General features: G+C 48.1%; 1 protein-coding gene across 1 annotated transcript in view; it reads right to left on the bottom strand.

The window, feature by feature from the left end:
* CNTNAP2 (contactin associated protein 2) overlaps positions 1–13,929 on the bottom strand; it is a 1,059,914-nt gene that overhangs the window by 106,066 nt on the left and 939,919 nt on the right. The window contains exons 19-20 of the mRNA XM_054564239.1: positions 13,344–13,580; positions 5,783–5,916 (exon numbers count right to left, since the gene is read on the bottom strand). Of these exons, the coding sequence (XP_054420214.1) occupies positions 5,783–5,916; positions 13,344–13,580 (371 nt within the window). The remainder of the gene's footprint in view (positions 1–5,782; positions 5,917–13,343; positions 13,581–13,929) is intronic.

Here is a 13,929-nt window from a genome sequence, read left to right as displayed (position 1 = left end):
CTTCCAGGCGGGCACTGTCCCCAGCACGCCATTCGGCGGTGGCCGGGGCAGACCGTGGTCGAGGGAGAGCCTCCCAAGGGGCCGGGCCATGGAGAGCCAGCACGTGATGGGCAGGGATTTGCCCAAATCTGGGGGCCCAGCCCACCTCCCGGGGGTGGGGGAGGACCCGTGGCCATAGTGGGTCCTCAGAGTGCCTGCCCGGCATGGTTTTGTCACTGCTAGAGGCCACAGGACTTTCCTTTTCTGATACAGATGGACTTTTATTGGGGCGAGCCACTGAGATTTCAGGGTTAATTTGTTATAGCAACCAGTGTTACCATAATGTCTGTATCTTTCCCTCTATCCCTTGTGTTAAGAACACACTGGTGTTGCTGTTGGTAACGCTCCTCTGAACACTTTTAGGATTCACAAAATACTTAGCTCGATTAGCTATTGATGCCACTGTTTTTCTACATTTTGGTTGAAATTATGATTATTATCTTTAAGAGACAGAAGTCAGTGAATTTTTTGAACATTTGTTTTAAAAATTCCTGATGAAAACAATTGAAGTCATGGTCTACATGGTATGAGAATTTGGGAACTTAATCGTTTGTTCCCAAGGACTTGGAGTTTTTTCTAAAGAAAGTTCTTACTTTGCTGGCAGGAAATCTGCTAGCTTCTTCCTGGCAATGGTGGGATGGCCTCCAGCCTGATGAAAGCCGAGATGATATTTCTTTACCATGCATTCATTTGATTTGCAGAGAATGCAGATTCTGAGTATTTGTACCAGAGAACATATCCCTGAACTCTCTGTTGGCTAATTTCCACCAAAACCCCAAAAGATGTTATAGGCACTCAGAGAGCATACAGCGGACTCATTTCTTTGAGGTGGTTTTGCCCACGGACCAGGCTGGAACATCAGAAAGCTGCGCCATGTCCGTCTCTTGCCCCTTCACCTCCTCACTATCCTATTCCCCCTCCTCCCTGTGGACTTGTTTGGGGTGAAATCCACTTTTAAGTTATGCTTGATTCTCCCAAGGAGAGGCTGTGTCAAAACATTTCACACAGAAAAGATTTCCATGAAAAACATGTGTTGCAGAGATTTGCAGAAAATCATGTCTACTGCCTTTCCCAGGATGCTCTGTGACAAAGACGATGGAGGGCCTCAGCCGACGACTGCTGCATTTCACGAAAATTGGAAGAAATCAAGCGCAATGCCAAAATTCGTAATGTTTGGAGGATACATATGTAGGTGTATGTTTATTATTCTCCATGCTTTTGCATATTTTTGAATGACTTTGATAATAGTGTTAACAACACAACAACAACAATATCCCTCAACTTCTTAACAGCCAGTGGTATCCACTTTCAACATTTTACAACCTTCTTCCAGGTACCTCTCTGTCAGGTGGGATAAGAGCGTGGGGAAGCTCCTGAATGCTGTGGACCTAGGCTCACCCACGCTTTTGCTCCTTCCTGCTGTCTAACTGTAGGTGAGCCCCATCACCCTTTGCGAGGACGCAGTGGAAGAACGCGTGCGAAGCGCTCCGCAGCGTGCCCGGGACCCACATGTGTGAGCTCTTATCATGTGCGCAATGCCGCCTACGTGGGCCATATGATGGGTGGCTTTCTATGCCAGTAAATATCGTCCACGGTGTTAAAAAAGGAAGGAGAGAGTAGGAAAAATGTCAATTCCCTAGACGAACTGTGTGTTTTATATTTATAGGTTATGTACTTAAGGCCAGAAAGAAGTTCAGGGCCAAGTCTGTGCATGCGGGTAAGACCCTACGCCCTGGGTAGCCACGACCTACTTTGCTGTTGCCTTGGAGCCCTACTTTTTGTGACTGACTTTAATTCTCAGTTTCACTTTATAGTCCCCTGTAAACCACCTTAGATTCCTTGTGTAACATGGCTGGGATAAAAGGGAAGAAGGAAGACAGAAGAAAAAAAGCCATGGATGGCAGGAAGGAAGGAATGTAGGCAGGAAGAATGTGTAATACAAGACTTTTGAGATTAGTCACTGTAATGTTCAGCTCGTGGACATTGCTAATTGGCTTGATTTTTCATTGCTTACGGCACTTCTTCAGGTGCCCGCTGCCCGCCTGGGGTTTGTTTTGCATTTTGACTGGCATTAGGTCTTGAGCTATTATCCCTGGTGCGACTGTGAGTTTTCACAAATGACGCCACCCGAGGGTTGTCACAGGGCCGGCTCCCTCGGGCGTCTGACAACTCCTGGATTCAGTTTTTCGTTAGCTGCTTGGAGACGGGGCCCTGTGTTGTGTGGAAGCAAATGTTTCATCCAAGGTCAATTTCCCTCAAGTGCTCAGCACCGTTTCAGCCGGTTTGTGCTCAGGGAATGCAAATTAATGTTAGCTTGGGCCAAACCCAGCTAGGGAAGCAAATCTGCTCTTAGAAACACCATGAACATTGATGAACACCATCTAGATTATATGATGCTTGAGTATATATAAATGTATAAAGGTTCACCTTGATTCCAAAGGCATTATTCTAGAGTATTTTAAAAGCCATTGAATTAGCCTTTTGTTCTTTGATTAAAAGCATATTGTAATTTGACATTATTTGAACATCTGTGTCATTATATTTTATTATAACTGGGGGATATCAGAATAAGTTGAGGACATATGTATGTTTCATATTTTTGTTTGATTATAAAAATGCAACATATGCTTCTAGTAGAAAATGAGGAAATACAGAAAACTCTAGAGGAAATGACACTATTTGTAATCCCTTTGCACAGAAATAATTGTAATTAACATTCTATTATCTCGCTCTCCATCCATCCTTAAGGTTGTGCAAGTTCTCAAATGGGTGTGTCGACTGTTCCAGGAAAGAGAAACCAGAGCTGCTGGAGGTCTAAAGGCACTTCTCCAAAGACCAAGACCGTGGGGCTCTGCGAGGCCTCCCGGCCTGTGATACAGGGGTGCGGGGCGGCTGCCCTGCCGTCCCACAGGAGGGGCCCCTGCCTTTCCTTCCCGCCGTCGCTCCCTCCAGGGCCCACCGGGCTGGGCGGGAGCGGCTGGGCTGGAGCGGCTGGGCTGAGAAAGATGGGGCTCCCCAGCCCGCGAAGCCTCTCCCAGCCGCATCCACGCATGGCCGGCTCTGAGCACATTCGGAAACCTCGGAGCAGCTGTCTCGCTGTCCGAGAGAAGGACCACGAGGGCAGGGCTGGGCAGGGCTGGGCAGGGCCCCGGTGTGATTCCTACACTGGCGTTCGGCCTGCGCCTCTCAGGGAGCTTCCCCTTGCCCTGGCCTCGGAGCCCGGGGTGGCCCACGCATCCCGCAGCAATCCTGCGTCCTTCCTCTGGACCTGGGGTCCGGTTCTTTCGGACGAGTCTCCCCAACTCCCCTCTATAATAATGAGATTTGATGAGGGGCTATCAGTCACTGTCCCTGAAAAAGGGTGAGCACGTGACCGAAACCAGGGCCATCCCTGGGATTTGAAAAGGAGAACCAAGAAACCAGGACCTTTCTCTGTTACCAAAAGTGGGAAGAGGTGAGTCTAGTACCACAGTGCCTGGGTCCCCGAGTATGTGAGATGTGGACTAACAGGGATGACAGAGAGAGGGAGGGAGGGAGGAAGGGAGGGAGGGGGGGGGAGAGAGAGAGAGAGAGAGAGAGACCCCTCTAGTCTTTGTTCTGATCCTCCAGGTCCCCTGGATCCCCTTCTAAAATTTAGGTGTTCTCTTTCTTAAATCCCATGACTTAGTCCAGGAATTCTTCCTGCAAATGAATTTCAAATTGGTCCTTTGTCATTGGCAACCAAAAGAACCCCAGCCATGGAACCAGACTCTCCCCAAACCTGCCCCAGTCCCCTAGGTTCTTTGCTGTCTCTCTCTCTCTCTCACTATCTGGATATTTCCGGCTTTTTGGCCCTCAAAAGCCACAGGTTGTTAAAATAGTGCACCCCTCTCTAGATCACTGTGGCAGATGGCAGCTCTGATTAAGCTGATATTTGTTCTTTTTTTTTTTTATCCTTGCCTGAGGACATGTTTACTAATTTTAGAGGAGGGGAGGGAGAGAAGCATTGATGTGAGAGAGAAACATCCATTGGTTGTATCTTGTACGCACCCTCAGTGGAGACCCACAACCTGGGCATGTGCCCTGACCGGGAATCGAACCCACGAACTTTCAGTTTCTGGGATGATGTTCTAACCAACACCAAATACTAGGCCACAGCGCCAGGGCTTAATATTTGTTCTAAAAGGGCTGCTTGTTAGTTCCAAAGCATTCTTAGTTAACAGAATGTGCCAGAAGGGTGGCCTTCTTAATCTACCCTTCCTCTGAACCCTCATTTTGGGAAATAGATGCAGAAATGGAATTATTTCACCCATTCCCTCCACTCTTTGCTACCGCTCGGCCTGCCCCCCCTTTGCCCACAGGCCGGGGCCCTAACGGGCAGGCGCTTCCCTGGCGAGAGTGGGGGTTTGCCTGTGCGAGGCTGCGGTGGGTCTCTCCAGTTACACGGTCTTTCAGGCCACTTACTGAGCTCTTTGTATCTTTTGATATTATTTTGCAATGGTAAAATGGCAAGATAAGTCACTTACTTTAACAGAGAAGACAGATGGCATGGCTTAAAACAAAAGAATGTCACCAAAGAAAAGCCAATAAACACAATATTGATAAAATGGTATAAACCACAAGTTATGGATAAAGAGGGGCTCGGTTTATTCAGTAAATAATTTGTGGGACCTCGTGGTTGCCCGGCCCCCGGCTGGGCACAGGGCCTCTGCTGTCACTGAGGAGTCACCTGATCTACACCACACTGGATGGCACAATAAGCTCTAATGTCACACTGACATTCCCCAGGAAAGACCTTGCCTTAAAAAACCCCCTAGGCATTGACTGCGAAAGGCCAAGGGCAAACTCCACATCAAGTTATGAATTCGACATGGCCCGCACTTGGAAAGAGGCAGGCTTGTGCCTTTTCTTGCAGCCGGCACTTCCCTCGGCAAGCGGCCGAGTCTGGGTGAGGTCTGAGCGGCCGCTGAGCCCCGGCCAAATGTCACTCCACTCCACTGACAAAGCTGCGCCCGCAGTTCTTTCTGCCGACAGGCATCCGTTCGGACACCTCCTAGAGAATGCGGTGACAGCTCCTATCCTTGATCTTTTGGCTCAGTCCCAGGGAGACCTCCTCCTGCTATGTTTTATTCATGGTGGCGCCCAGGCTGGTTTGTTCATTGTAAAAGTCGGTGGTGGGGGTAGGGACAATCAGTGCACCTGAAATAAAATTTGAGTGTCATAATAAAACTATCCTTTTGTGTGCTGCGAGCCTGCATACAGCCAGAGTCTGAGATTCTGGGGAAGGTCTGTGTCTTGAGGATTTTTAATGCAAGGCGTCCACAGAGACAAAAAATAGAGTTATTCATATCGCGGTGGAATAGTGTAAGAAAGAGGTCAGAGAAAGCAGAACCGCCTTGCTGGGAAACGCAGTGCGTGTCAGACAGCTGAGTGCGCGGAGAAAACAGACGGCGTGGCGGAGGGAAGCAGCAGGCTGACGGCTGTGTGGGCCGCTGCCGCAGAGCTGCAAAGAATGCACAGAGTCAACGCCTACTCGAGCTCCTCCCTGGGACAGTTCGTCCCCATCAGCTTCATCACTGTCTTTGCTAGAAGACCTAACTTCTGCCGGACTAGTTAGGAATGTGCAGGTGGAAGTGTAAGCAAGCACTTCTTGCATCTGCCCCAGCTCAAAAGCAAAACCAAATCAAACCAACGTGCAAGTAGTAGAGAGGACAGGGGTCATCATACGATGTCATACACAGCGGACATGCACACACAGGCGTACCTTGAGCGTGACGGTCTTCTCGCGACGGGTGATGTTAACGCTGTGGGGCTGTCCGTTGGCCATGTTCCTGTGGTCCACGTCAATGTTGTATGGCTCTCTGGTGCCGCCCAGGTTGTACCGAATCTGTAAGCTTCCTATATAAGGAAGAGGAAAGAGGCTCAGCAACTTCTTTGTCCTTGTTTCATTTTAGCAAAACTTCTCCCACCCTTTGACACTCAGGGTTCCACAAAACCCTGCCCCCTCCTTCGGTGCCCACCAGTGCCAGTGCTGCCCTGCGTTCTGATTCACTAGCTCCAAGGCACAGCGACCCGTAGAAGTTAACAGCGCTGGGTACCACCTGGTTACAACCTCCCAACAGTGAGCCATCAGTGACCGTTCTCTCAAAGCGGGAGCAGCGGATGGTGGAAGAAATCCACGCGGGGAGTGTGCCTGGGAAGGCAGAGTGAGAACACGCACAGCACAGGATGCTGGAGAGACCCCGCAGGCCCCACAAAGTTCTCGGTGGAATAAAAAACAAATGCAGGCTACAGGGACGGTCCCATGGCGGCAGCAAAGTGTGCCGTTCAGTGCATGAAAGAATCACGAGCGTACAATATTAAAAATAAACATAATTTATAAAAGATAAACACTCGGGACTTTGAGTGGCTTCACGGAGACCTCGGAAGCAGAACAATTCCTTTTATTTGAGGTTAGAGATTGCTTCAGACCAACGCAAAACAAGGGAGCAGCCAGGCTCTCCGGCCAGGGCCGCGTCGCCTCCGTTAGAGTTCACTTCGCCTCGACAGACTGTTCCTCTTTCCCTCCTTCTTCGTTCTTCCCAGGAATGACAGGCCATATGCAAGAAGGCTCAGGTGATCCTGCTTTTAACTAATATGCACAGCAAATAGAACTTTAATTTCCTAGTTATGATTTTTAAGGACATCAAATTTTTAAATCTCATTTTTCACTCAAATTGGAGTCTTCGTTTTAATACTTAACATTGCCAAGCTTAAAAATGGAGTTCGACCAATTGTAGATAATCTCATGGATTCATTTTCCTTCTGGAGGAACAAAGCCGATGTTCAGAGTTTTAAGTTGTGAAATAAAATATGGTAACTAAAACTTACTACACAGAAGGAAAAAAATAAAAGAGTTGCTGGAAGCCCCACCGCCCTAAGCTAACCACTCTGAACATCTGGCAGTGTTTCCTTCTGCATAGTTCTCATGCCTTTATAAATACATAAGTAAACGCAAGAGTTCGTAAAGGCCACCTTCCCTTCCGTAGGTGTTCTAGCGCTACACGTGCCATTTAAAATACTCCACCATGTTCCCAGGGTTGAAAGAAATGTTCATCAGGACAATAAAGAATGAACTGTATTTTCTATTTTTGCTTGTTAAGCGAGTTCCACACCCGTCACTAGTCCTGAGGTTTACTTTAGCATTTTATCCCGGATCCCTTCGCTTGCAGCATTTCAACCAAGTGCTCCGTCTCTGAAGTGCTCCTCACTTCCCCGCCCTTCTCTGTCTCTGTGTCCCCAGGGCCCCCGGCCCTGGCGGGGACCCCATGAGGTCCCCTCACCTGGCAGGCGCAGCTCCACTGGAGCTCCGGCCCCTGGGCCCTTGGGTTGTCCACTCCGTATCCCTGAGCTGCTGGCCACCACCTGAGGTTCACCTGATCCTGACCAGTCTGTCCTTTAAAAGCGACCCTCTTGACCTCACGTCACTGGCGGGTGAGTCCCCTGTTTCTCTGCTCTTCCTCACTACTAAGCCCATCACAGGAGGTGTCGCACTGGCGCCTCAAACACACCACCTGCAAAACCAAACTCTTGACTTTCCCCCCCGACGGCTCCATCACAGTTTCCACATGTCCACACTTCCCTTCCTCCCTCCGGCTTTTCCTGCCAAAGGCCACAACTCCCCCTCCCTCCTCCAGATCCCACGTACCCCTCAGCAAATCGTCTTGACCCTCCAACAGACACCTCGAGTCTTTCTGCTTTTCATCATCTCCGTTACTGCCCCCAGACCAAGCCACCAGCGCGCTTGGTCGGATTCCTGTACTGGCCTCCACACTGACCCTTTGCTTCTGCCCCTCCTCATGTCTGCCCCAGTCTCTCTCCCCTGCAGGCCCAGTCTCCTCTCTACCTCGCGGGCAGGACGATCCCCTGCTCAGAACCTTCCAATGGCTTCCTCCTATCTCACCCAGAGTAAAAATCTAACTCTTCACAATGGCTCACCAGGCCCCACATGACCTTCCTCCATCACCTCTGACCTAATCTCTTATTATTCTCCCCCTTGCTCCGGTGGCCTCCCTGCTGCGTGTCCAGAAGCCAGCCTCATGCCCCAGAGCCTGTGCCCTTGCTGGTTCTTCCGTCTGGGAACTCTCACTCCCCAGTTATCTGGCTGGCTGGCCCCTCACCCCCTTTAGGTCTTTGCTCAAATACCATTTCTCAGTGGTTGTTTCTGGAACTTCCTCATCAAAGCAGAACTTACTGACTCCTTTCCCTTGGCCAGGCCCTCCGTTTTTTGCCTTATTTTTTCCTATTAGAGCTCTTACCATGCAACATACTACATGCCGTCCTTAATGTTTATTGTCTGTGTTTTCCTGCTCAAATGTAAGCTCCATGAGAGAACGGATTTTTGGTTATATTCTTTATGACACATTATTCCAATGTATGGAATAATGCTCAATCCTTAGTAGGTACGAGTATTTGTAGAATGAATGAATGATGGTCTCCCTGCTTTTGTGATTTTTTCTTTCCCATGTTCTCTTTGCAGAGAGGTCTTTTCAAAATGCATAACTGATTAGTTCATTGGTTCACTTAAAATGCTTCAAAACCTTCCAGTTGCTCATAAGATGAAGACCTACATTCTTAATGCAGCGTATGACGCTCGGTCTCGTCTGAGTGCTGCCTGTTACCTTACTTTCAAATCATACCATTTACTCTCTCACTTTTTACGTTTAAGTTACCTTCAGTTTCTTATTCTCAGATTGTAAAATTCTCCTCCCTACCTCAGGACCTTTGAATATGCTGCGCCTGTTTCCTGCGCGGCTTCTCTCCCCATTCTTCAGGGTTTTACCCTGTTTTTTCCTTTATCCCAATAGCATTAAAAACAATTTATTGTTTGGGAGTGAAGGGGATGAGCAGGCAGCTATGTGAACAACATGCAGGAAGTCGATTGTGCTGAGTAATTACTCTACTTCTGGTGTGCTTGTATAACCGCAGCCAATTTAAAAAAAATATTTAGCTGTGTGTCTATTCATCATTTGTTTGTGCATTTCTTCAGAACACATTTATTCAGTGATTGCACAAATAAACCCCATTTTTCCAGGCCTGCGAGTGGGCGGTGTGTTGGGCTCGAAGAGCACAGCCGCCTCAGACGTGCCCAGCCCCCGCCCCTGGGGGGGCTCCGCCGGCCCTGGACCCAGGGGCGCAGGGGGGTTAAAGGGCTCTGCCTTGGAAGGCTGGAGGCCAGGGTAATTATGCAAAAGAAAAGGACGTTTTCCTCTGGACTGTCTCTGTCATTGGTCCCTTTATATTCCCCAGGTCATTTAATTCAGTAGTCAGTTGTTTTTTCTTTTCTTTTTTTAAAGTTATGTTTCTCTTTTCTGGCTTTCTTGAACTTTGTAAATATGATTTAAAATGTTTATAACCACTTCACTTAATGGCAACAGGAATTATGTGCTTTGAGAAAAAAAGATGAGTTGGAACTTTAAATGCATATATAGTGAACATCTATGAACAGTAATGGCAATATTCTTGAATAATAACATTCAAACGCTATATCGATTCCTTTCAAACAGCAGTACAAGAGAACAATGAAATGATGACTAGGAGAATACTAATATTTGCTCATTAAAATAAAACAGTATTAAGTGGAAAGATAGCTCACTCCTTGCATCTCGTGTTCGCCCCGCAAGGGTACGACAGCAAGGGGAAAGGGGTGCTCTTGCGCTGGCAGCAGCCACTCATGTGCTTCCAGACTTCCTCTCTCCTGGCCTCCATCACGCACACTCACACGACGCCTACTGTGGGCTGAGCTGCGCTGGGAGCACAGGGCGCATTCATCACAAAGACAGAGGACAACACAGGGCACTAAGTGCTAAACAGGGGACACAGGAAATAAGAGTGACAGGAGTATGGGGTGAGGAGACGTCCCAGAGGGGAGGCGAGGCTCGATCTGGGACTAGAAAGCAGCTGGGGACCACTTCGCAAAGCGTGAGATTGTCTAACTGCTATGTTGCACACCTGGAACTGATGCAAAATGACACTGAACATCAACTGTCATTGAAAAATAAAATTAAAAAAATAAGGTAATACAGGTTTTAGACGAGAGAGGAAGACGGAGCAGTTTCAGATAAGGGAGGAACACAGATGCCCACAGGGCCAGCTGGGAAGAACAGGTTCCTTCCCTGACTAGGACAAGTAGAGACATCTGTCACTGACTGTGGGACAAGGCAGGGTAAACCAGTGGATGAGGCTTACTGATCCCCCCTAACACATATACGTGGTGCGGTGCTTTATACTTACTAGCTTGCTTGACTTTCACAGTACCCTGCGAGGGAGACAGCATTTCACAGATGACATAACCCACAGCTGCTGATGCGGAATTTAGACCCTGACATTCCGGTTCCACGCTCTGCGCTCTGTCCCGTGAGGCTGGAGTGGAGCTCGGGGGGAAGGCTGCAGGATCTGGGATGTCCCCTGTGGCACGGGGCAGGGCAGGGTGGGGGGCAGGTGGAGGCACGCCCTCCTCATCCTGTGATAGGGATGCCGTGTATAATGATGACCTGCTCTGGCCATGGTGTGGGGTGAAGGTGTAAGTGACTGGAGGCAGAGACCTGGATCGGGACAGAGTCCCCGGTGGACACAGGGAGGAGCGCTGCTGTCCCATGAAGGGGTAATGGGGTCCCAGGAGCCCTACGGGAGGCGAGGGCTGCTAAAGACACCAAGTGTGGCCTTCCAAACACAAACTCGTCCACTTACAAAGTGCCATTAAAATACTTTCTGTGTGTGCTTGGCATGACCAAGGTCGAGAAGCCCTGACCTAGAGGACATCTTTCCGGGGAGCCGCCATGGAGGGAGAGGGAAGAGTTACCCTGGAAGGACACAAGGACGTGAGGACAGAATCCACAGGACGGGGAGGGTGGAGCGTTCACGGTGACACCGGGCCTGGGGGTCCCAGTGTGCCAGGCCGGAGCGCCGGCAGAGCCGGGGGCGGGGCTGCTGCTGGGGACCCTGCAGACAGCCTGGCTTGAACGTGTTAAGTGTAAGGGGCATCAGGGCATTTAGTTAAGGCTTTCTAGTCTTTATTTAAATTTTGGCACAGCCCTTACTGCTTTTTTTTCCTGAGGACTTTGCCAAAATTTTTAGGTTTAAATCTCAATAAAAAATTCAGCATTTGAAATACAAAAAGGCCACGTTTTCTTCAGCAGTCTACGGACAGCCTTGTGGTCATTCGACAGAAGCCGACGGGCTATGCTCTGCAAGTGCGCCAAGGGGGTCCTGGGGCCCGCGCAGCGCGGAGAGAGCGCCCAGCACTCTGGGCCGGGGTCAGGCACCTGGGGATGGAAACCCGGGTTTGCCACTACCTATCTGCACCCCAGGCCACCAGAAGGAAGGGGGTAAGGATGGTGCCTACATCCCAGAGTTGTGCGTTCATAGTGATGAAAGCATGTGAAACACTCAGTATGCTTTTTGGGCATCACTCAACGGTAGCCATGGATACCAAACCGGTGAATGGAAACCCTTACCTACGACGAACGTCCACAAACATGAGTGCACATGCTCCCAGGGCTGGGTGCTGATGTGAACATTTTTTGCATGGCTGTGCCTTCAGGAGCACACAGTACAGCATTAACTAGGTTGTGTTCATTAGACTCTGGACGAGCTAATGTGAGAACCACCCTCCCTGCCTACTGAGAGGCTGGAACATGTGGGTGCAGAACATCTGCGGGTGAAAAATCTATTTATTTGGATCCAAGGGAAGTCAACTTAAGTTGAGAGCTCATGCAAAGCAGGGTTACACACGTTTTCCTTCTGCTTCCTCACTTACTGGTTGTATGTGTTATTTTTTTCTAATTAGAATAGCGACCCTTGCTTGGTGTGGGCTCCTGATGTGTAGAGATGGGTGTTATTGCTCATGAGCAGCAAACCAACAACCCAGACAGACACTTCGTGCTCATGTTGTTGCGCTTCCTGATATCTATCTATCTATCTATCTATCTATATATGCACATTTTTTTTTACAAAGTTAAGCTGATTTTGGATAGTCAAAACTATCTTGCCCTTTTTGTAGTTTAATGTGACAGTACTAAGAATTTTTCTCCATGTCATTAATTATTCTTCATGAATATTATTCTTAATGGATACATAATTTTGCATAAAATGGTGACTTCCTCTCTTTCACTCACTGTTTTACTAAAGTTGAGCTTCTCAGTTCTTTCCAATTCTTATAAATAACACCGGCATGCTGAGTCTTTGTCTAATTTTTGGCTAATTACTTTCGGAATAATTTCTAGAAGGGAAAATGCTAGGAAACATTGATTCCCCCATCTTTTTAGCCTACAGTGCATTGCCCAAAAGAAGAAGTTTAAGACTTTACTATTTTTCAAAACTTAAGCTAACTTGGGTTAAAAATAGTGATGATCTTTGGTTCTCAGGGAAGAAAGCCTTGACCTTTTTGATGTGACACCCTGTAATAGCTGTCACAGGAGGCTGCTGGGCCTCGTCACTGCAGAGCGAGATGGGGAGAGAGGGGTCCCCTATGCTGCCAGCTACACAAGCTCCCTGGGAATGAGTTAGAGACATTTGCTCCTTGAAACACCTGAAATATTTTCACTGGTTAAAAAAAAAGTGATCTTAAAGTGTTAAGAGGCTCGGAACTCGTTCACGTGCATTAGGGATGTTTATGCTTCTCTCTAAGGTCATAAGGCCATTGCCACTTTGCCACCAGAGCGCCTATTTAAGTCTCCCTGTCTGACCTGCTCTGGCTCAATGCATATTTAGAGATCAAGAGGGTCAAGATGGGTTATAAGTGTAAATATACCCCTGCTTTAAGCAACCTTTATGTCTAGGATGTAGTTTATGAATGTAAATTTCTGAAGGGGCTTAGGAATGCAAATGTCTCTGATTTTCTACTTCTACTGAATGTTCAGATGCTCTGTACATTCAAGTAGGTTCAGAACCTACTTGATCATTATCATAAATCAGGATAATAACTCATTTATTTATGTAAAGTTAACTTCATCACTTCAAAGCTCTTGTTGGTACAGTAGTGAATGTATTTATTCATTAGGAACAAAAAATCATCATTGTACCTATGAAGCCACCTCTTATCATGTAATATGGTTCTTGTAAAGACCTCAACATGCCTTAGCAACATTACCGCTATAACACATAGCTATGAAGCATGCAACAGGCCAGTTGCTTTGTTGGCTCTCAAATAGGGAAATGGGGTTCAAAGACATTAGGTGACTTGCTCAACTTCCTGTAAGGAATAAAGGACAAGCCAAGAATAATCTAGACTTTTACTAGACATTTTGCCCATCCAACATCTAACAGCTGGATGTCACTGTCCTTACCGGTGGGTTTGACGAGGACCGCCAAGAAGTCCGTGGTGAGAGAACTGACGTAGAGGAGAATGCAGGGCGCCTTGGAGGTGCTGAAGCTGAACCGAATCTCCTCGTAGGCCAGGTCCAGTGGTGGGCTCTGCTGCTCCGGTGAGCTCTCCGCTCTGCTGCCGGGTTCTTTGCCGCTGACCCCGGGTGCCTGGAAGTTATACCGCAGCCACATTCCCTCTTCAAAAAATGCACCGACATCTGTGGAAAAGGAAAGGGAAATTGACAGATGAGGAGAAGTCAGATCCTGGGACCAACAACTTAAACTCTGGGTCAGCAACTAAGGCAGTTCACCGAGGACAGGCTCCAGGATGTGGGTCAGACTGGGTGAAGTCCTAGGCAGATGGACGCTACTTCATGAGCACAAGTACACCATCAAAAAAACCATGCGACAACCTGGTGATCTGTGAGTTTCAAATGTAATAGTAAAATTAAGAAATGTAAGTCATGCCAGAGAAAAACGTCATGTTTAGACCGCAGACCAAGTGACTACTTGAGGCTGAAGAGACACAGTGAAATGAAGGCGGTGTTACGATATAAACCACCAGTT

Source organism: Pteronotus mesoamericanus, unplaced genomic scaffold (genome assembly GCF_021234165.1).
Source record: "Pteronotus mesoamericanus isolate MK-2021 breed Mesoamerican mustached bat unplaced genomic scaffold, CSHL_Meso_final scaffold_85, whole genome shotgun sequence".
Taxonomy (NCBI): Eukaryota; Metazoa; Chordata; class Mammalia; order Chiroptera; family Mormoopidae; genus Pteronotus; species Pteronotus mesoamericanus.
Note: the sequence above shows the minus strand (reverse complement) of the source record. Positions and strands in the feature narration are given on the sequence as shown.